The sequence below is a fragment of the Vulpes lagopus genome, chromosome 16, assembly GCF_018345385.1.
Source record: "Vulpes lagopus strain Blue_001 chromosome 16, ASM1834538v1, whole genome shotgun sequence".
Lineage (NCBI taxonomy): Eukaryota > Metazoa > Chordata > Mammalia > Carnivora > Canidae > Vulpes > Vulpes lagopus.
Genome location: NC_054839.1, coordinates 16,431,253 through 16,454,814, shown reverse-complemented (window position 1 = coordinate 16,454,814; position 23,562 = coordinate 16,431,253). Strand labels below are relative to the sequence as shown.

The 23,562-nt window shown below is 38.8% G+C and overlaps 1 protein-coding gene across 1 annotated transcript in view; it reads left to right on the top strand.

Annotated features, from left to right (window-relative positions):
* The window catches only part of GPC6 (glypican 6), a 1,091,020-nt gene that overhangs the window by 970,780 nt on the left and 96,678 nt on the right, over nt 1-23,562 (top strand). The window contains exon 5 of the mRNA XM_041731333.1: nt 15,260-15,390. Within this exon, the coding sequence (XP_041587267.1) occupies nt 15,260-15,390 (131 nt within the window). The remainder of the gene's footprint in view (nt 1-15,259; nt 15,391-23,562) is intronic.

Below are 23,562 nucleotides of genomic sequence, written 5' to 3'. Positions count from 1 at the left end.
ACTCTACTTACTTCTTAAATAAATAAATAGCTATCAATTTAAAGAAATCTATTTTAAGTTGGTAATCAGAAAAAGGTACAGATCAGAGATAAGAACTATATTTTATAGCAGTGCAAAATTGAATAAGATCCCACAAAGCAAACTGTGATAGAATGGTTACAGAAATTTAGGATGCATTGAAAATATAAAATATTGTACGGTCACTAAATGGGTTTTTTCTTGGATATAGTGGGGATATATGGCTATGTGCTATTGAATTGAAAATAAAAGAGGAAAACTGCATTTAGCCTGACCTCACTACTATTCATACTAGAATTAACACGAGGAAGGAAGTACCAAAAAATATTATCCATAGTTATCTGTGTCTTGGTAGGTGATAGAGGATTTTTATTCTCTTCTTTTCCCAAATGTTATATAACAAACATAGATAAACAGACACTGAGTGGAAATGTCCAATGTGCAGTTGGATTTCCACTCCCTAGTTAGAAGATAGTTGAGATCCAGGGTATATTTATAATAAAAGGGGAGTGAGTAATGGCCTAAAAACTTTCCTTCCAATTCAGCTCTTGTGTTCTTCAGCATAAAGAAATCTAATAAGACAGTAGCTACATCTTTCTGAAAACCAAATAAGTGGTTACCTTTAATTTTATGGCTGATGTCACATGTTCCTTCCCCAATCATACACATCTTCTAAGAACAGAAAGACCACTGCACTCTCTTAATCAATGAGATTGCATTCCAGTGATAAGTTCTAGAAGAGCCTACACTCCCAACACTACTAAGAGAAGGCCCAGAAAAAGAAGGCATGTACCCACAGCTTGACTACAAGAGCAGCTACCCGAGGTCCCCAAGAGCACTTGTCTGCTTGACACAGCCTCATGAAGAAGCGCAGCCACAGAAGTGCGGTGCTGATGCTGTGGTGTGGACATGATTCCCCAGCCTCAGCCTTATTCACCATGCAGATACACTCAGGCCCATCTACCTCCCTGAGACTCAAGCAGGTTTCCTTGGCTACTGGGACAAGTTCAAGCCATTCTATGATGTTTAGTTCTGGCCTGCTCCGAACAGCACCGGACTACCCACAAGACATGAAACCTTGGGCAAGCTCTTTCACCTCTAGGGTCTTAGATCCACAACCATTAAAGGAAATAATAGCACTTCCTACAGCATGGTATTGCTGTAAAAATAAAACGAAGCTCTGAATCCTAAAGCTGTTAGAGCAGTACCAGACTAGGCTCATTGAAAGTGCTGCCTAAGTACCCACTCCTTTTCTATCATGGGCTTTTTTCAAAGATTTTATTTATTTATTCATGAGAGACACAGAGAGAGAGGCAGAGACATAGGCAGAGGGGAAGTAGGCTCCCTGCAAGGAACCTGATGCAGGACCCCATCCCAGGACCCTGGGATCACAACCTGAGCCAAAGGCAGATGCTCAACCACTGAGCCACCTAGGTGCCCCTCTATCATAGGCTTTCTTCTCTCTCTCTCATCTCTCTCTTCTCTCTCCCCCTCTCTCTCCCTCTCTTCCCTTCTCACTCTTCTCTCCCTCATCCTCACCATCTCTCTCTCTTTCCCTACTCCCCTCTTTTCCTCCCCTGCCAGGTTAGAAAATGATCTTTATCTTCACCTTGGGGTATATGTTGAAGATAGCTTGAAACAAGATGTAAAAACAGTAGAAGTAATAAAAAAATTATCTTGCTATTGCACGGGATGAATCAGAGAATAGAAATGATGAAGTCATCACCTCCCAAAATGAGTTTTTTTTTTCTCTTCTTAAACCATCTGGCTTTTTTTTTCTTTGGGTCTGGTGACCCATGATGAAGGGCAGACTGTTCTTTTTTTTTTTTTTTTTTTTTTTTTTCATTTTCCTTTTGGTTCACATGGCACTGAGCAACAAAATAATAAAAAATATATTTTTTTTAATAATACCAGTACACACATGAGTAGGAGAGAAGGGCTCCCATTGCTTGCTGAATCACTCACTAATCACTCTATTCGGACCCAACAGGGAGTTCTGACAACACACCTGACTTCATTTATTTATTTTTTATTGGTTCTGGGAGAGGTTTGTGATTCATTCCATGTAGGTTGCAAGCCCTTGTGCTACAAGAACAAATGGTCTCTGGGGTTATTTGCTTTATTAACTTTTAGGGCAAAGGAGGGAGAAATAGGAGAATTGCTTTAACTGCAATATACTGGCAAAAAGTTCAGACTTCTTTAGTTTATTGATACCCAAAATGCTTTCACTGGTTCTATTTCTTAATGGTAGGTTAGCTGGTTGGACAGAAAGAATCAGTATGATGGAGTAGAAAGAGCTTGTTGCAAGAACTGCCTGATGGCCACAGCTCTGCCATCGTGCCCACCAAATCACTAGACCCCTTGTGTCACTGGGACTCGTGACCTTCTCTGTAAAATAAAAGAGATAAGATACTGTCCTCTTTCAGTAAGGGTTTATGACTTCATGGATGATGATGAAATCAAACCTTCAATATGAATTTTGTGAGGAAATGGAAGGACTTGCCTCTTCATAAAGATACAATAATCGTAATTTAATAATAAGCATTTATTGTGCTATGTGCCTTGGGTTACACCTAATCCCTGCAGTGACATAGGAAGGGCCTCCATGATAACAGAGGACATCAAGGATCACATTGGTTAAGAAATTTGCCTCGTGGTCACAGAGCCTCTGACTCTGTGCGAGTGCTGTTTATAAGTTTGTCAAGGACAATTCAGGATCATGGTGCCCACACTGAAAGAATGCAGTCCCTAAGGGAGGCTTAAAGGAAAGCTTAATTGCAGCAAAGAAGGAAGGAGAAAAATCTTAGGACAAAAATGCTCTAGCTTTATCATTTATCCTTTCTCTTTCATTATTCTCTTTAAAAGTGAAGCACTTGCAATTTAGTAAGTAAAGAAATAGTAGGAAAGCACATGGATGCAATTTGAGCCATTACAATGCCTGGTGTATTGCGTAAAAGGAGAGAGAACAAAGATTTTGGTCCAAGGGATGCTGTTTGCACTGAATGATTTGCTTTTCTTCTTTAGCTTCTTGTTTCCTAAACTATAAAACCAACTGGTTGGTCCAAATCAATCCACTAGCTATGAAAATTCTGTGAGAAAGATCTTTAAGAATTCTTTGCCTCTTAATCCCGTGATTCATCATCAAGGTAAAGACCATTAGGTTGATGTGAGTTATTTGAACGCTCTTAGCTACCAATGACATAAAAAATTATTCCAATGAAGAATCAGCAATAAAAATTTAAATAAAGGATTATGGTTGGTAGTATACACTTTGATGTCCATCAAATTCAGGATTTACAAGGCCCACTCTTTCTGGCTTGTGATATAACTAAACATCTCTAAGATATAATATAGCGTTGTGATGATGCTGGCATGAATATATTACATTTTTATGAAATGCAATGCATCATTCTACTAACAAGAAACCAACATCAGAAAATGAGTCCTGGAAATTCCAGTTTCTGTGCTATGCTGGGAGGACTGGGAAATTATTGCTCTCACAATTTGCAACTCCTTCTACAGCGTAAAAGCAAAATAAACCTTGTTTGCACTGGTTTCAGAATTAAAGCGGTTTGTATATTTGTCCTCTCCTCCTCTTCCTGGATTTGGTTTCAAAGTAAACAGTTGTCTTCATTAAATTCTCTTTTATTTGGCTTAAGTTCTTTAGTTACTGTAATTATTCTGGGTAGCTGTCCCTGTTTTATTTTTGTATCAAATATCTGTGCACTATTTTAAACTACATTTAATTGGCTCATTTCCATTTCCTACTATTTACCTCACTTTGTGGTACTGATTTCTGTAGCTAGATCTGACTCCTGTCATTGTCTGTTTTGTAATTTTTTTATGGATCTATACACTGTACAGGCTTGGCAAAATTAAAAAAAAAGATCATTAATTTGATACTTAGTGAATGTGGACAAATTACAGGGAAGAAACAAGTATGACATTTATCACAGAGATTTGTTTTGAAAGTTAATGGCAAACTTGGACTCTTGAGAAACAACAGGAACTACCTTGTTTGGTAAAGCCAAATATGTCAACAACATTCTTTTTTTTTTTTTTCTAGATTAACCTAGAAGTGACCTCTGACAGAAAGAAAACCAGCCATACTTTTCAATTCCAAGCTAAAAGATCTAAAAAGTTATTTCTACCTAATAAAAAAGTACAATAAGATTCTAAATTCTCACAGAAACTCTTCATCTACCTTATAACACATCAAAAGCCACCAAGGGGCTATTTATCCTGCAGGCCAGTGCTAATAAAGTTTCACAGGCATTTGTGATGGTACTCATGGCAGAGGAGTAGACAGGCGGAGTTTTAAGGCAGGGAGGAGGGAAACAAATTAGTTTTTAAGTTTCTGGAAGAAAACACAGAGAGATTTTTTTGAACCATTCCAATAATTTATTTAGCAAGTGTTCATTTCACAACTCTTCAGATGCCAGTCTGTTCTAGGGTTTAGGGCTACAGCAGGAAACAACAGAGAGGAAAGCCACTGTGCCCTCTGGAGGATTACAAAATAGTGGGGGAAAGAGGGACATTAGCAAATATACACATAATAATACTGCAAATGTTACCTGCTGTCAAGAATACAGCATTGGGGGGGGGGGGGCACCTGGGTGGCTCAGTGGTTGAGTATCTGCCTTTGGCTTTTTGGCTTAGGTCGTGACCCCAGGTCCTAGGATCAAGTCCTGAATCAGGCTCCCTGCAGAAAGCCTGCTTCTCTCTCTGCCTATGTCTCTGCCTCTCTTAAAAAAAAAAAAAATACACCAATCAGGGGCACCTGGGTGGCTCAGTAGGTTAAACATCTGCCTCCTTGGGCTCAAGTCATGATCCCGGGGTCCAGGGGATCCCCTGCTCAACAAGGAGTCTGCTTCTCCCTCTCCTCTCACTTATGCTCTCTCTCTATCTCTGTCACTGTCTCTGTCTCTCTCAAATAAATAAAATCCTTTAAAAAATACAGCAATCAGATAAGAGTGGGAGTTTGTAGGGTAGCTAGAGAAGTTTCTTCTAAGAGGTGGTACTGGGGGAGACCAACAAAAATAAGATACACAGGTATTTGGGGTAGAGTATTCAAGGAAGAAAGGATAAACCATAAATGCATGAGCCCTGAGGCAGGAGAGCCCTGGCCTATGTTCACAGAACAGCAAGGACGCTAGTGAGCAAAAACGTGAGGGGCAGTAGATAAGTTCAGAGAGGTGAACCTGGAAAGGAGAAAGCTTACAAAAAAGACACGAGACCAAGAAAACCTAGACAAATGAATGGTAAATTTGACTACAAAAAAACTTAAAATTTCTGCATAGCAAAAAACCATGAACTAAGTCAAAATATAAATAGCAACTAGTGAGGAAAAATGACTTCATGTCACCAAAGGGGTGGTGTCTTTAATGTATTTGTGTGTGAAAGAAATTTCCTTATATCAATATGAAAAAGTTAGTAACCTAAAAGAAAAACAGGTGAAGAAAGACTATGAAGGGAAAAAGCTATAGAAATGGTATCTGAGCATATTCAAGGATGTACAACCTTACTTCTAAATGAGGGAAATTCAAGTCAAAACCACACTGAGATGCCAGTTTCTCTCCCCATCAGATTGGCAAGCATCCAACCATTTGATCTTAACAACATCTAAAAGTTTGAGACCTAGGGAACCAGATGCTGTCATGTATTGCTATCGGGAATGTAAGCAGGTACAGCCTTGGAATGCCTGGGTGGCTCGGTGGTTGAGTGTCTGCTTTCGGCTCAGGGTGTGATGCCAGGGTCCTGCATCGGGTCCTGCATCAGGCTGCTTCTCCCTGCACCTATGTCTCTGCCTCTCCCTCTCTGTCTCTCATGAATAAATAAATAAAATCTTAAAAAAAAAAAAAACATAAAACCAGATACAGCCTTTACAGAGAGAACTTTGGTACTATCAAAATTTTAAATGCCAAAATATAGTTGACCTAACAGTTGAAATTCGAAGACTTAATCAATAGATCAATCTGCACATGTGTTGAATGAATTCTGTGCCAAGATACTCACTGTGGCATTATTTGTAACAGCAGGAAACCACAGGACATGTTGAGTAGTGAGAAATGAATTCGAAGTGAGGGATGGAGTCTGTGATTATGAATCCCTTTTCAGACTTGCAGCCTCGAAAGTTCTTCAGCAGGTAAAACGAGAACAAGGCAGCATCTAGGTCAACTTGTCCGCCATTGATTTCAGGACAGATTGCCTATGTGTGGACCTTGGTGACAACTTCAATGTCACTTTCAGACTGCTGATGGAACTCAGAGCAGGGAGTAAATAATAAATAAGGCTGCTGAGGTGGGCAGGGATGAGCTAGGGCAGGGATTTTCTTATGTGGCACAGAGAGGTTCTGACTTTCTCTTGAAGACAATGGCAACTTTTAGAAGGCACTGACCTCATCTGATTTGCATTTTTAAAGACAGTTCTTCTAGCAATGTCAGAAAAGAGATTACCGAGAAGCAAAAGCAGAAGTGGGGATAGCTATTAGTGTAAGAAATCAGAAATGCAGTCCAGAGGAGGGAAAATATTCTCTGTTTGGAATTCTGGTGAATCAGAATTCTAAAAGTAGAAACGACTTCACTATAGAATGTCCTAAAAATCAAAAACAAAAATGAAAAGGAAAAAAAAAAAACAGCTCTGAGAAGGGCATGGCCCTTCTGACTAGGCAAGCATATGCTCTCTACTATCCCGTCAACACCCTTCTCTGGGTGTTCAGGTCACATCTACCTGCTGCTGTAACCCTGTCTCCACTGGCTGCGCTCTCTCCAGGCCTCCCAGGAAACACATTCCTGTCTAAGATCTCATGAGCATTTTAATTACTGGATTTGGGTGAAAGCAAAGGGCACGTATACTCAATGTGCCAGGCTCCAGCTAGCCACAGTAGAAAGCAGGGCCTTCTCATTACTTCCGTACCATGGGCATAAATGAGCTTAGGTATACATACTGAAGCTGCTTTTTTGTTTGTTTTCTTTTAATGAAGGACTGGATGCCACTGAATGAGTTTACTAGGGTTCTTTTAATGTCTGATTTTTTAAATTCTTTTTTTTATTCTTTTTTTATTATTCTTTTGTCTGCTTCTCAGTGGGGAAAATATCGTGGCTAAGCTAAAATACTGGTGCTGCAGATGGAAGAGAGGGGGAACATTACTTGTAAAGAAAAACCAAAATTGGTCACTATGGAATTTTGATGAAACAATAAGGTAGACAATGCATATATATATATATATATATATATATATATATATATATATATATAAAATTTTTCAAAAAGCAGATTATCAGGACAAATTTAAAAGATTTAATGAGAACTTTGAAATGAACATTTAATCTTAATTCAGATTTCTCTCAGAGGGCTAAAAAATTGTTCTAATGTTCGTGTGTTTCATCTTTGTCATTTCATAAACACCATGAATGTGACCAGCATGAACACTTCTGTACCCTCCGCCCCCTGACCACGACTTCATAGTGACCCAGTGATACTCCTTAGCAAGTCACAAATACTTATTAGGTCAAGTTGAACTTATTTTGATTGGATGTTTTCTGTTTTCTTAGCTTATTTTTCTTGGCTTTTTTGAAATATAACTAACCTGTAACACTGTGTGAGTTTAAGGTATACAACGTGTTGATTTGATAACACATATATATGACAAAATGATTATCACAGTAAAGTCACTTACACTACCTCATGTCGTTACCCTTTTTGTGTGTGTAATGAGAGCTTTTAATATCTATTCTTTTAGCAACTTTCTAGTATATAGTACAGTAAGCATTGTTAGCTATAGTTACCATGATGTACGTTACATCCCCAGATCCCATCATCTTGTACCTGAAAGTCTGTACTCTTTGACCACCCTCACCTGTTTCCCCCAAATCTCCCCAACTGGATTTTCAAGGTCATTTCTACTCTATTGTTATTTAGGAAAAGCCTGATAACACTTCATTTAAAAATGAAGGCTTTTTTCTTCTTGTCTCCTCTAAAACATTTTGAAAATCATTCCCTTCTAGGTTAGAATCAGTAGCATTCAGTAAGCTCATTTCTGATGTTACATCTCCTAATCTCAAGAAATAAATTAAAAATATATATCTGATCATATATAATCTCACTTAATATTTATATGTTAGAAGAACATAAACATTCAGCAGTCCCTGCAGCAAGATAGTTTTTAATCCAGTACCATCCAGAGATCAGAGATAACATCTAGCTCCCGTGTCAGAGCCTTTGCTCTTCATAAAGTCAAATACTTAGAAAAAAAATCAGAATATTTGCCTTTTTCCAAACCTGCTCTCTCTCTCTCTCATGCTCACATCCCAGGGGAAATGTATATCTTAATCTGAGGCTAGCTGTGCTCTGCAGACTTAGAGCAAGTTTGTTTTGTATATTCCCTTGAGGGCAACATTTTTTTTTCACTATTTCAGTGTTTGTCAACTGGGGTTATATCATAACTGTTAAATTGGTCAAATATTAATTGACTAGAATTCTGAATATTTAGGTCCTGACAAACAAATGTTGGGAAAATATCTGAATATTTTATGAATATTGTAAATATTTGGCTGCTCTGGTTTCCTATTGCTACAAAATGAATTGTTCCCAAATTTAAAATACCAACCATATTATTACAAATCACAGTACAGTGGATTGAGAATTCACCTACAGCTCAGCTGGCTGATTCTTCTGCCCCCCACAGTGTTGACTGGGGTCACTAGATGGCAATCCACTGGGAAATGGTAATATCTCACTCATGTCTGAGGTGTTACCATTTTCCTATGCAGGTCTCTTAGCTGCATAAGGGCTGCTATAACGGAAATACCCTAGGCTGCAGGGTTTAAAACAGCAAACATGTATTTCTTACAGTTCTGGAGGCTGAGAAGTACAGGGTACCGAGAGATTTGGTGTCTGGTATAAGCCGGCTTCCTTGCATACACAGCCATCTTCTCGCTCTAGGGTCTCTTTTATAAGGGCACTAATCCATTTATGAGACCTGTGCTCTCATACCCTAATCACTTCCCAGAGGTCCCCCCTCCAAATAATATCACTCTGGGGACTAGGTTTCAACATGTGAATTCTGGGGGCACACAAACATCCTGTCTGCAGCAGCAAGGGTGGCTGGAAATCCGAGCCCAAATGACACTGTCACCTGGAGTACCTACACATGGCCAGTCCAGCACGATGATCTCAGAGTAGAGTCTCACAAGACACTGAAACCGGAAGCTCTAGTCTCTTCAGTACCTATCTGGAAACTGCGCAATGTTAGTGACAGCAGTGACAGAGCACACCCAGATTCAAGGGGATGGGGCATAAACCCCACCTCTCAATAGGAAGGGCATCGAAGACTTTGTAGTCATCATTAATTGGCAGAGGGGCACATCATGAGAAAATAAAGCAGTCTTGTTTCTCTCACTAATGAACTCATCCATCACAAAGCAGCTATTATCAAAACGTTGATTTAGCATACCAAAGAGCACCAGCTATACATCTTAAAGTCATCTGAGTGCCTTTCCCTCCCTTACTCCTCACATCAATTGCTGTCAACATTCCCACCCAAGTTTCTTGCATGTTGGTCCTCTCTTTTCAACCTCTGCCCCGGAGGTAGTGCCTTGTGTTAGCCAACCTTTATGGAAAGCCAGTTGTGCACCAGGCATTGTGCTAACAGCTCTCCGGGCACTATCTTATTTGATTCCTCATACCACTGCTATTAGGTAGATGTCATGATGAGCAGAATGGGACTCCATGACATGCATTGTTTCTCTGGCACTTAATGGAGGGTCCGAGATGAAAACACAAGCACCTGATGCCAACTAATCAGAGTCAGATCTCTTTGCTCTTAACAGGAAAGTCTATGCTTAGTTAAGCAAACTACCTTGGCCTAGACATGCAGCTTTGCCTGCAGCCTGATGCCTCACCTTTGGATGCACACCTTCTGGTTGAGCCCTTACACACATCCCCTGTTCTCACACGGTAACCACATCTCTGTGTGCCTCAGAACCTCGAGATGAGTTATTTCTAACTCATCTGAATGTCCCCTCTACCTAGAAGCAAAAGTGAGGTGTGCTGCTAGAGCCAGACAACTGTCTTTGTTTAAAGAGAAACAAATCCAGTATGGCCCAGGAGATACGTGCAGAAGGATCAGCTGATCATTAGCTGACATGCCAGCACTGCCCTGTTTAATTGGCCATAGATAACAGCTGAAAGAGCACAGTTAAAAATAATGTTCCAAATATTTCAAAATATAAAAAGCACAGAGATAATTAAGACAGTGTAGGATGGCAGCCTCTGGAGTAAGTTATGGCTATGTTGTGACTTAACGGATTGCAGAGAAACTTACCAACCACTGCCTTAGTGTCATAAAAGTATTGGGAGGAGAGAGAGGTATGGCTTCCATCAGCCCCAAAGAAAAAGGAAAGTTGTCCTGACCTGGAGAGCTTGGCTGATGAGAGCCTTGCCCAGCCGGTGGGAGGCAAACCTGTCAAGCAGGATGCTCTTGGCTGCTCAGTGGGATATGCAGATCCTCTCAATCCTCTGAGATCTGGGGTCTGGCAAGAGTGGCCATTCGCTTCTAGGCCTACAGGCCATTCGCTTCCCAGGACTGGTCAGCTCTGGCCTTCCACTGCCACTTTCTCATTCCATAATGTATCTAAACTAGACTCCTAAAGTCAGGAGCTGTCAGCATGACCCTTAGTAGCAGAGATGCAAAATTCTAGAAGCATTTTCTGAAAAGTTGCTTTTCCTTTTGTGGCCCTGGGGAATCCTGTCATGTATACTTAAAACAAAAAGCTTTGGTCGGTGCGTGAGTGGCTCAGTCAGTCAAGCACCTGCCTTTGGTTCAGGTCATGATCCTGCGGTCCTAGGATCGAGCCCCACATCAGGCTCCCTGCTCAGTGGGGAGTCAGCTTATTTCTCCCCCTCAGCCCCTCTCCTTGCTTGTGCTCGTTTTCTCTCTCTCAAATAAATAAAGTCTTTTTAAAAAATAAATAAATAAATAAAACAAAAAGGGGAACTGGGCAGAGGGATGATTGTACCTTTAGGTGACTGGTTTTTGTTTTGTTTTATTTTTATTGAGATATAATTGACGTGTAACACTGTATTAGTCCAAAGTGTACAAAATAATGATTTGATATATATATATATATATATATATATATATATATATAAATGATCACCACAATAAATCTAGTTAACAACCATTATGACACATAGGTACACATTTTCTTTCTTGAGATGGGAAGTTTTAAGATCTACTCTCTTAGTGACTTTCAAATGTGCAAAACAATATTGTTAACTACAGTCACCTTGTTGTACATTACATCCCCGGGACTTATTAACTAAAAGTTTGTACCCTTTGACCTCTTTCACCCATTTCTCCCACTTCCTAATCCCTGCCTCTGGCAACCACCAATCTGTTCTCTTTATCTATGAGTTCAGGTTTATTTAGATTACACATGTAACTGAAATCATACAATATTTGTCTTTCTTTGTCTAACTTATTTCACTTAACATAATGCCCTCAAGTTCCATCCTTGCAGAATTTCTTTCTTTCTATGGCTGAATAATATATATACATCTCACATCTTTATCCACGTATCTGTTAATGGACAGTTCCATTGTTTCCATGTCTTGGCTATTATAAATAATACTGTAGTGGGCGTGAGGATAAAGATATATTTTCAAGATGGTGATTTGGTTTCTCAGAACCCAAATGATTGTAAGATCATATGGTAGGCTTACTTTTAATCTTTTTAGGAACTTCTATACTGTTCTTCAGAGTGGCTGCACCAATTTATGTCCCCACCAACAGTGTAAATGTGTTTCCTTTTCCACACTTCTGTAATTCATAAGCACAATAATCATTACTACTCTTTCTATTACTATTATTTTGGTAAAAAAACATGTAACATAAAATCTACCCACTTAACAAATTTTTAGGTGTAGAATAAAGTATCATAAACTATATGCACATTACTACTCTTAATGATGATTCTGAAATTTTGAGCCAATCTACATTGGTTTTTGAGTGTTTAAAGGAGAATTTAATTTACTTAGTAATTAAATGTATATAATTAGTGTGTGTATATAATAAGGTGTACAACATAATGATTTGATACATATGTATTGAAAAAGGATCACAAACGATCACAAAATGATCATAAATAATATATAAGTATATATTATATATAAACTATATATTATATATAAATAATATATACAATATAAATATATGTTATATATATAAACTTGTGTGTGTGTGTATATATATATATACAATTAGTAATAGCCTAAACTATATAATAGCTTAAAGTAGCATCTTCTGACTACTGATCTGAATTAAAAGAAAAATAAAGAATACCTGCCTACATCAAAAATGTATCATCTTAAATTAGTTTTTATAAGAAAAATAAATGAATTGAGATAAAGTATGGAAATACAGGAGCAAGAAATTTGAGTAAATGTGACCATTTGGTTATGTTTAATATAAAGGATCATCAGTTGGACCGCCTTATTCCAAGACTACATAGGCAAATGATCAGAAGAGGCCCGCCGAGGACTTTTATGGTGATTAGAGTCTAAAAGGATGAGTTTGCAGACCCAGAAATCTAACAAGCGAGCACTGTGGTGGGAAAGGAGCAGGAAACAGACTGAAATCACCAAAGAGAAACCTAGCTGCTTTATGATAGGATCCCATAATTTCAAACTATGGCACTACAATAAGTCCTTAGCATCCAATCCAAACACTTCCCCCTACTAATGAGAGCACAGTGGCCCTCAGACTTCCAGGATGGCCAACAGTATCACTGTCTCAAGTCAGCCCATTCATGTTGGATGAATACACTGTAGTAGACCAGTACTCTTTGTATTATCATTTATGCAAATACTAATGTAAGACACATAGTTAAGGATCCCATAATTTCAGTTTCTTTAATTGCATTTGTTGAATAACTCCATCAGGCCAATTCTTTTTCCTGTACGAGGATTCTTGATTCTTCTAGTAGAATACACCCATCTGGAGAAACTTGCTCATTCGTCATAATTAATCATCATCAAAAAACCTGTTGGAAAGTCTAAGGGTAAAGGGGACTATTTTTAATAAATGTACAAAACAATATAAAGACATAAAAGAAATAGATCAGCTCTCAGATAATAGTGAGCCACCTTTGAAAACCTTAAAGGGAAAAAAACATCTTTAATATCAAAATACTACCAACACACAATATGCATCCTCTGTCCACACTGCCAGGTAATTAAGTCAGTAAGATGCAGAGAAATCATTACTTTTGTTATAAGATCCCACTGTGACATACAAAGATAAGTCTGCATTATCTAAGGGAAAAAAATCAGAAAATTTGTTGTTAGGGGTTCTTTGGGAGTCTGTTCACACTCAAGATCTTTGTAAGAATATATGAGACTGAGTACTGGGGATGCAACTAGAATAGAGGGACCTCCTTGAGTGCATTTACTCTGGTGGCATTACACGAAGGGTAGAGCAGAACTCAGTTCTGGGAGTCTGGCACAGAAAGCCAATGGGTAGCGTTAAAGCTGATGTTATTCACAAAACTGAGTGTTCTTTAGAGATGTGACTCTTTGCTTCCCAAAGAGTACTATATTCTTCTTACAATAATTCATCTCTCTTAAAAGATTTCTCATCTACCTAATTCATAACTATTTATAACCTTGAAAAAATTTTGATGTCGGACTTTGAGCATGGTTGGGTATGTAATAAAAGTAAATTTTGGTTTCCTCTTACTAATACTATAAAATACCTACTACAAACATCATTTAACATTAATGGTATATTATTTTAGAAAGCATAGTATATGATATATGGGTGATATATTTCCAGTTGCATGCTTAAAATATTTATGCACAGAGGGGGAAAAAAAAGCAAAGCATATACAAACTATTCTGGGTGTTATTATGGGAAGTAGCTTTATGGATGTATCTCTCTCCTTTGTTGTTGGAGGGTTTTTTTTGTATTTTGTAAGTGTTTGATAATAAACGTGTATTATTTTGAAAGAAGGAAAATGTTTTCAGATTGGCCTCCAAAAGCTTTAACAATTCAAAACCTTGAGATCTAAGATTGGAATCTATATGTTAAAAGTCTAAGCTGCGCTTTCTAATATGGCAGCCACTAGTCTCAAGTCAATATTTAAAAATATATTTAAGAGCAAACTATTAATTAATTAAGAGCAAACTAGTTTGTTAACAATTTAATTCTCCACTCATGCTTGCCACATTTTAAGCCCCAGTAGCCACATTATCACCCTCACAGGAAGTTCTGTTCAACCATCCAGATGAAGGCAGTTTACCAAACTGTGCCCTGAATACTGAAGACAAACTGAGCCAGTTTTTGGTGGCACAGTAATGGGCATATGCCCCTCACCATAGATGCTGAGAGACTCCTCATCACCAGTCCCTTTTATACTCCTCACCAGTCTGAGGCTAGCTAAGCTCAGAGGTTATTCCTGTGGGCATTCTGCTAGTCAGTGATGGACCAAGTACGAGAACAACAGGGCTATCCACTCCTCAGGAAGAGCTCTTGCCAACACACTAGGACCATCTTCTCCAGAAAACTAAAGCTTCCCAAGCAGTACTTCAGTTCAGCACAATATCATTTCACAAACAGTCTCTTGTGTGCTTACTATGTGATAAACACCATAATAAGCCCTGAATAAACCGAGTAAGAGCTGTGTCTGTATCTCCAAAGGATGTCAGAGTGTTAAAACAGGAGGACCCAAAATAGGGGCAGATCTGTTCTTTGCAAATCTAGAAATGCTTCACCCTATCATAGATAGGCTTAAATAGGATCTCAACATTTGTTCACCCAAATCCACATGTTAGCACTTCTTTTCCAACATTCTCAATTTTTCTCATCCTCCAGGAGAAAAGAGACTAGACTCCATTTTTGAAATTTAGCCAATCCTTGATCTAATATTGTTTTCTTTTTAGTTTTGTTCTTTTGGTTTAACTTCACACTGGATAGAGACATCCAATGATCTTAATATGGATTCTCTGTCTCATCTTTAGGCCTGGTTTTATACATGTAAAATAATTTTCAATCTTCAAGTGAAGTAAAATAAAATACTGCTTTGATATTTAGTCATCCATCCCATTTCCAATTGTATAAAAGCAAATAAAAATGTTGAATGAAAGGTTATTTTTCAACCAGTTGTGTTGGAATTGTTTAAACACAGGTTAACAACCTGGAGTTCCCGGATTTCATATAAATCATGCTCCTGTATTTTAACAGATGCGATGCTCTTGGTGGCAGAGCGACTCGAAGGACCATTCAACATTGAATCTGTCATGGACCCCATAGATGTCAAGATCTCTGAGGCCATTATGAACATGCAAGAAAACAGCATGCAGGTGTCCGCAAAGGTATTTGCATCAGTCATATTTCTACTAATAAGGAAAATGCAGTCATCTAAAAATGAAGTAACTATGTATGTCAGCTGGGATTATCAATTCGAATACATTGTCAGAGAGCTTTTCCTGTTGAGCTACTTCATTTAAAATGTCCAACAAAATGGCATTGAGAAAGGAAGTAATCTTTTAGTTCTCAGCTATTCAAAATCATGGAATTTCAGAGAGCCCCAGGTATATTGACTAATCCCTCACATTTGTGAGCAATTTGGAGGGAAATTTTCCTTCTAATATGTTTGAAATTTCTGCACACCCTCAGCCTGTTCTCTCTCTAGGAACTTCTAATTATATCTTCAGCTGTGCAAACGAGGCAAATGTTCTATATGTTCAATCGTAAATAATTAAACATTTCATCTGATTTTCTTTTTTAAGACTATGGCGTAAACTTCATTAATGAATCTTCAGGGGAAAATGCTCCTTTGTATGAAGTCAAGCGCACATTAAAAGAAGAAAAGTACATTTTCATAAATCATATGAGACAGAGTTTCTGGGTTTGGAGAATACACAAATACCAGGTGCCGAATTTCAGTTTGTCTCCATTCAGTTGAAGATAAACAGGACTTACCTTAAGCAAAATTAGGAGGTTTGCAAAGGGTCCCCAGCCTGTTCTTCATTGCCCCTTTTCGGCCACAAGGATGAATGCACTTAGCCCTTATGTTCTTTTTATTGGCCTCCCTGCCATGACACACTAACCAAATCTATGTCAGGCCTTTAAACCTGGCTGTTGACTGAGCGATTGCATTTTAATTGAAAGTAATTCACACAAAAATCTGGCAAGGAAAGAGATGCATGCGTAGCTTTCTTTGATTTTTAAAATCCTTTGTGGAAGAGATTTCAGATATAATCAAGGAGGAGTGGATGTGTGATGGGGGGACATTGGCAGGGCAGAAAGAGGGCCATGGCATCAGACTAGGCTTCCTTGGTGGAGTCTGAGTCAAACCAGATTTGGGCTTTTTGGGGTGAACTGGTAGGAAATGGGTAAGAAAAAAATCTGCCCTGGATTCCTTTCTCTTTCTCTCCTTGGGAGATAGACAGGCCAAGAGTTTTGTAAGCCTACCTCTGGGTTTTAATGAGCTTGGGGTAGCTTGTATAAAGGAGGATTCTCCAAATTACCACCATCCATTGAGGCAATAGCACATTTGCACATTCCACAAAAAGCTATTTTCTTCCTTTCCTGGGAAAAGATAGCAACCATTTATTCCTCTCAAATTTATTGCCTAGACACCGATTCATGTTGTTTTGAGAGACCACGATCCATCCCCGCAGTGCTTGAGTAACCAGATGCTAAGGTTGCTGATATTCAAAACAGCCCTAGAGAAGAAGGTATAAGAAGCACTTGGACAAAAGTGTTTGAAGTTTGAGACCATCACACACTTTGAAGGATTTCCACTGGAGCATGTGCATACGTATTCAAGTTATTCTATTAAAAAATCTTGAAGAGGTCAGATGGACTCTCTATTACCAGAATGTGGATGAGACATTTTTGTGGAATTTGTCCAACTACATTATAATAGGAGGGTTGTTAATAAGGAATGTGCTTTTAAAAAGACACATTTCCTTGTGAGAAATGTCAAAATCAAGAGTAGAAATAATATAGGGCACGTAAGGGTACACTCACATGAGAGGATATAGTATAGCAGGTCATAAAATAACAGGACAAGAAATGTCAAATGAGCTAGAAACAAAAAAAAAAATGTATCTGGTAATCTTGACGCAGGGCAAAGGGGAGAGAGTTAAGGAATGAGAGAGAGGAGAGCAGCCAGGCTCTGCAAGTAAGAGGGGTAGGAGGCAGGCTGCAATGTAGAAGAGGGTTTGAAGAACAACCAAAGTCAGCATCAAAATATCGTGGAGAGGCAACAGGTGTTTGGAATTTGGATATATTTAGCAGCAAACACCAATAGGATTTGCTGATGTGATGGATATGTTCCAAAAGAAGCTTTATTGCATCAAGGGAATGGAATTTAGAAATAGGTAGCTTCATTTTCCATATAAGCCACATCCATGAAGTCATGCATGAACTAAAGTCTAAAATCTACATTCTTGCTAAGAACTGGAGGGCTGCATTTTTCCTTTTTTTTTTTTTTTTTTTTTTTTTTTTTAGTAGTAGATCCCATGCTTAGTGTGGAGCCCAAAGCAGGGCTTGAACTTATGACCCTGAGATCAAGACCTGAGCTGAGATCAAGAGTCAGATGCTTAACTCACTGAACCACCCAGGCACCTCATGTATTTTTTCCTTTTTCAAGGGAACCCTCAGTCACCATTGATAAACAGTCTCACTGAATTCAAAGTTCTAGATTTCTACACTTCCACTGGAATAATTACATAACAAGGCTTCCTTAAATTCTGATAAGGCTTTGAGCAAGGCCAGAAGCTATTTCCTAATTGAGGGTAGGGGTGAAGGTTGGGCAGTTATCCTGAGAGTCGTAAAGCTTACAAATTAAAATGACTTTTTATTCCAGGATATGATTGACAACTTCTCCTTAAAGAATCATTTAACTTATTACACCAGTTGCTGTTAGAAGTCATTCTAAAGCCGCTTTCAGAAAAGCAAGCATGTTTATAACTGTTAGATCCTGTTGAATGCTTACTTCAAAGGACTATACTGTGCTTTATGTACTTTATATGATATTTATAACAATGCTTGTGATGAGCTGGAACCTCCCACCTTATTTTCCAGATAAGGAAACCAAGGCTTTAGAAAGGCTAAGTAACTTAGAGGGGCCTCATGGTGCATAAGGAGAGCATAGAAGGTTCTGATGTTGCCATGTTGCCAGATCACTGCATTATAACAAAGAGGGCACCTCTGAAGCCAATCTCACACAAGAGCGGAGGTCAGTAAATATCTGCGGAGTAGACCAAGCATTAAGAGAAAGTTCAAAGACTTTCAGTAAAACCTTCATGAGAAGATGAGGAAACAGAGTGGCAAAGCCAAAAGGACTCAAATTGTCTCTTTCTGTCTGATTCCCTTCACAACTATACCTAGTGCTTCCCACCATGCTAAATTCTAATGGAATCATTCTCTTACCGAGTCTCATCATTTATTGCTTCCAACCTTTCCTGAAGTTTTGGTAGTACAAAGTATAAAAGTCTACTTTGCTCTCCCTGTTTCTATCTGAAGGCAGAAGATGAACACACCACAGTTTCAGATATGAAATTCCCCTCCTCTAATGCCATAGGTTCTCATCATATCTGCAGGAGAGAACAGCTTTTTTTTTTTTTTACCTAGTCACTGATCCTGAATTAGTGGAATTTGCTGACTAACGTAAAGATCTGTTCCCACCATGTATGCTTGTGCTCCATTCTTGTCTTAGGTCTGTTCTTGTACATATTATCAGATTCTTTCCTCTCCTAGTTAGCCCACAGCTAAACTGTTGAATATAGGGGACACTGACATTCCTTTAAAAAAAAATACATTGGCTAGGGGTGCCTGGCTGGCTTAGTCGGAAGAGCATGTGACTCTTGATCTCAGGGTCATGAGTTCAACCCCTATGTTGTGTGCAGAGATCATTTAAATAAATACACTTTAAAAAATACATTGGCTATACCAAATTGTATAATCAAGCTATAAAATTTTGATAATAACATTATGGCACTTACTTCAAACTCTTGGTTTTTGTATTCTTTGTATAATATTATATGTTATATAATATATATTACATATATCATTATATGTGTGTGTATATATATATGTATGTGTACATATGTTTAGACTGGAAACAAAAGCACACTAAAACTGTTGGTTCTTTTTTTTAATATTTTATTTATTTATTCATGAAAGACACACACAGAGAGAGAGAGAGAGAGAGAGAGAGAGAGACATAGACAGAGGGAGAAGCAGGCTCCAGGCAGAGAGCCTGATGTGGGACTCGGTCTTGAGACCATGGATCACGCCCTGAGCCAGGGGCAGGTGCTCAACCGCTGAGCCACCCAGGCGTCCCTGTTGGTTCTTAATGAACAAATAATCACCTAGTACCAATTACATGTCCACCAGTAGTTGACCAGCTAGTATATTCATTCAACAAACGCCTTATCATATACCAGGCATGAAGAATACAGTCAAAGACAAAATAGCTCCTAGGCTCCCATGTCAGTCTCTTTCTAGATGTTTTATATATTTATTTCAAACCCTTGGTGCAATCTTATAGAGCATCAGTCTCCTGATTTTATAAATAAAGAATGTTAAATTTACAGAAATTGAGTAGCCTGCTTGAGGTCATGCAACTAACAAGTGGCAGACTTGGAATTGCTACTGTAAATGGTCTGATCCACAGAAAAAGACTTTCCCAGCATGCCACTGTTTCCTCAATAAGTGTCTTCCCACTTGGTCCACATATACTTCAGCACTGGAGGAACCAGCCTTCTAAGGGAGGGCTATTGCCTAAAACACACTACAGAGAACCTTCTGATGAGAAACAAGTACTGGTAATTCTTCAAGCCCCAACCACACTTACTACATTCACCATCTTCCTAGTCTTCATGGCAGACAGGAAAGCTCCCTCATTATTCTACCACTTCTGTTACCCACCCAAATCAAAGAACTTTGCAGGTTTCTGGAAATTTCCCAAGGAGAGGGAGAAGAATACTTGCTGAGGCTCTGCCTGTGAATTTCAGATGTGTTGTGTCTCCTTATCCTATCAGGGAAGATGAAACTGATCTCACTCAATATAATTTAACTGTATTAGGAATAATTTCAAATCTAATCCAGGAAAAGATTGGTTTGTCAGATATAATCTAAATTAAGAAGGAAGACTTATTAAATTCCAATTGAAACCATCCATTCAATTAATACTAGAGTGGCCTCCAGATACTTAATTTTCTCCAGACAATTCTTTCCCAGTCTATAGCACAAATGAAGATGGGGAGAAAAAAAGAGAAAGAAAAGAAACCTAAGAGGATGGAAAATAGAATGTAGTAATACCTGCCTCTAGCTAGTGAGTCTTAGTTTCCTCATCTGTGAAATGAAGGTTTCTTTCAAATGTGCTTTTCCAGTTCTAAACAGTTAGCAGTGTGGTGAACATTATGTCTTCACTACTGGTTAGGTTTCCTTTTCTAGTATCCAGATATTTTTCTTTTCTCTGGATCTGTTTTCTTTCAAAACATTCAGGCATAAGTGATATCTTGGGAATTCACATGTAGAAAATACCATCTTTCAGATATGAAGACATTGTTTAGAATTTAGTTTAAGTAAATATATTTTTATGCCAGTAGTGTTTGTCTTTGAGTTCCTAGGTTATGTGTGCCCTTCTTAAAGCAGCCAGCATATTATTTCGTGTGTTTTAGTTGTTTGCGTACTTCCCTTTTCCTTCCCAAGATTATAAATTATTTGACAACAGGAGTTACATCTAACTTGTTCTTACATTCTACATAGGGCCATCCCAACATGTCATTTTACACATGGAAGAAACAGCAAATTTTGCTGAGTTGAACTTGAAACATGAAAGTATAAGGCCAGAGAGACTTCAACAATAAAGAACAAAAATACTTTAAGATGTACTTGAAGTCAGCCTAGGATTCTTTAAAATAGCATAAAGGTTATAAGATCAGATTTTGACATCAGACAGACTTCAGATCTGGTTTTTACTGGGTTGTGGACTTGGGGCAAATTATCTGTCTAAATGCAAGTAACTCACTTAAAAATGAAGATGCTAGTAGTACCTCCTTATAGGGTTGTTTGAGAGTAAAACTGTATCATCCATGTAAAATGCTTAGTATGGAACATACCCAATCAAAACCACTCTTACAGGTACAATATTTTAATTGCTGGTATTGAAAATGTCTCTGATGTGTAAATCCTAAAGAGTGTTGATTGACTCTATGGTTTTGCTTCATCCATGATGGGCTTCCAGCTTATCTTCAGCATCTCAGATCAGAGGAGCAGTTGTACAATACACACACCTGCACTTAACGGCACTCGTGCTTGGTGTTATTTTCAATGGCGGTGAATCATCCTGAAGGGAACACATATTTCCACGTGGCCTGGGACATGGAATGGCATGGCACTAAAGAAATGGCTAATGAACAAAGCCTTCAAAAGGAAGGAGGCTGGAGGGATCAGTGGCATTGGATAAAGGCTGTCAGCAACTTACTCGACTCCCCACCTGGTGGTGGCACCAGTGCCAGCACAGCAAAAGGTTTTAGAGGAATGTCAGGGGGCCTCTGCCCAATCTCACGTTATTCTCACGTTAAGGGAACAATTGGCCTGCTGCAATGACAAGTGGTTCTGTTCCTTCTCCCTGATTTCTGAGAAAAAAAAAAAAAAAGCAAATGGCCGTACTATTTATAAAGTTCTATTTCTATTTCTCCTTTAATTTTGTTTTTAAAAGAAAAGAGCAAATTCTCAATGATGCTTTGATTCAGAATTCTCAGAATAGTTTCTCTGGTTATTCAAATTTCAAAGTTTCTATTCTGCCTGTCAGCTCTTACTTATAATATTTCACTAAGCAACAGTGACCTCCTTGAAACATCTTTTATTCTTTGATTTCTCCATTTCTATACAGAAAACCAGAATCTGGTCTATTCCTGCTTGTGACATCACTGCATAACAGAGCCAGATTTTTTAGATGCTAGGTACAAAGAAAAGAAAGAAAAAAAAAAGACACCTTTTTCTTATAAAGCAAAATGAAGGTTTGAGGAAAGTGCCTACGATGCATTTATAGGAAATGCATCTAAAGCAAACTAGTTTTAACTTTCCACCCATGTAAAAGAGATTTAAAAAAAATTTTTCCCCCTTCTTTTGATGATAAAGGGAAACTCCTGATTATCTCTAACCTTTGGAGATTTATCTTAAGATTTTCCTTCACTTTAACTTCAGGGCAAAAGATGAGAAGATTACACTTAATGAAGCCTACTCAAGAATAGGTGATTGGAAGCCAATTCCATTTTTTTTTTTTTTTTTTTTTTTTTTTTTTTTGTGATAGTCACAGAGAGAGAGGCAGAGACACAGGCAGAGGGAGAAGCAGGTTCCATGCACCGGAAGCCCAATGTGGGATTCGATCCTGGGTCTCCAGGATCGCGCCCTGGGCCAAAGGCAGGCGCCAAACCGCTGCGCCACCCAGGGATCCCGCCAATTCCATTTTTAACATTTAGTGTGTTCTTAGAAACAGAGGAAGATACCTTCTCACTCATCTGAAAGCCTTCTTCCAACATCCTCCTGCCTTAAGGAGGACTCCTTCCTCAGAACCATGCTTCCCAGGGGCAGCGGAGGGTCAGGCTGCAGGAATTCAGTAGCCTCGCCTTCCCCACACACGGGTGTCCCCAGCTCTGAGCGCCTCCTTCTGCCCGGGGGTGCCATCCTGCTGGCTTTGGACAGGCATAGCCATGGCCAGCCTATGTTTAAACTCATGGAGGAGCTACCTTTGTGTGTTTATGGCTGCTTGTTCTGCCAGAAAGTTGTTTTTTTTTTTTTAAGATTTTATCCATTTATTCATGAGAGACACAGAGAGAGAGAGGCAGAGACATATCTGCCAGAAATTTTTGAATTATATAGCACTCTGTCAGTCTTTTTCTTCTAAACACGTTTTGCATATCTTTTCTTTCTTTTTGTTATCCCAGAATATACCTTAAAACACCAGCCACATAACTTAGATGCCTTATAAAGTGAAAATCGATCATTTTTTTAATTTTATTTTTTATGCACATAACCTGTTAGCTGGACAAAATATCTTTAAAATATGGGACTCGGGGGAAAATGGGTAACAAAAAGAGCTTTTGTGCACAGGAGAGTGGGACCTCCTGGGACACAGAATTCTGACTTCACTACAGCAACAGGAGTAGCTTTCATCCCAAATCTCTCCTAGCCCAGACTACTCTCCTGATCACACCTGTTTATCTGACGGTCTGCCACACACCTCCACCTGTCACCTCCAATAGTTCTGTCCAAAATTGCACTCGTTTCCTCCCCACAAATCCTCCTTCCCCAGGACTCTCTGGTCCAAACAGAGCCCCTCTGCCACACTTCATCCTAGCCAGAAGCCCAGCTGACTCCTCAACTTCCCCTTCTCCTTTGCCCTCATGGTTGGTCCATGACAGACCCCACTGTCATGGGGTCCTTCTCAATCTCTTTTGAATCCATCCATAGCAGCCGCACCCCCGATTTTACCATCTCCCACAGGGATTACACCCTCCTAA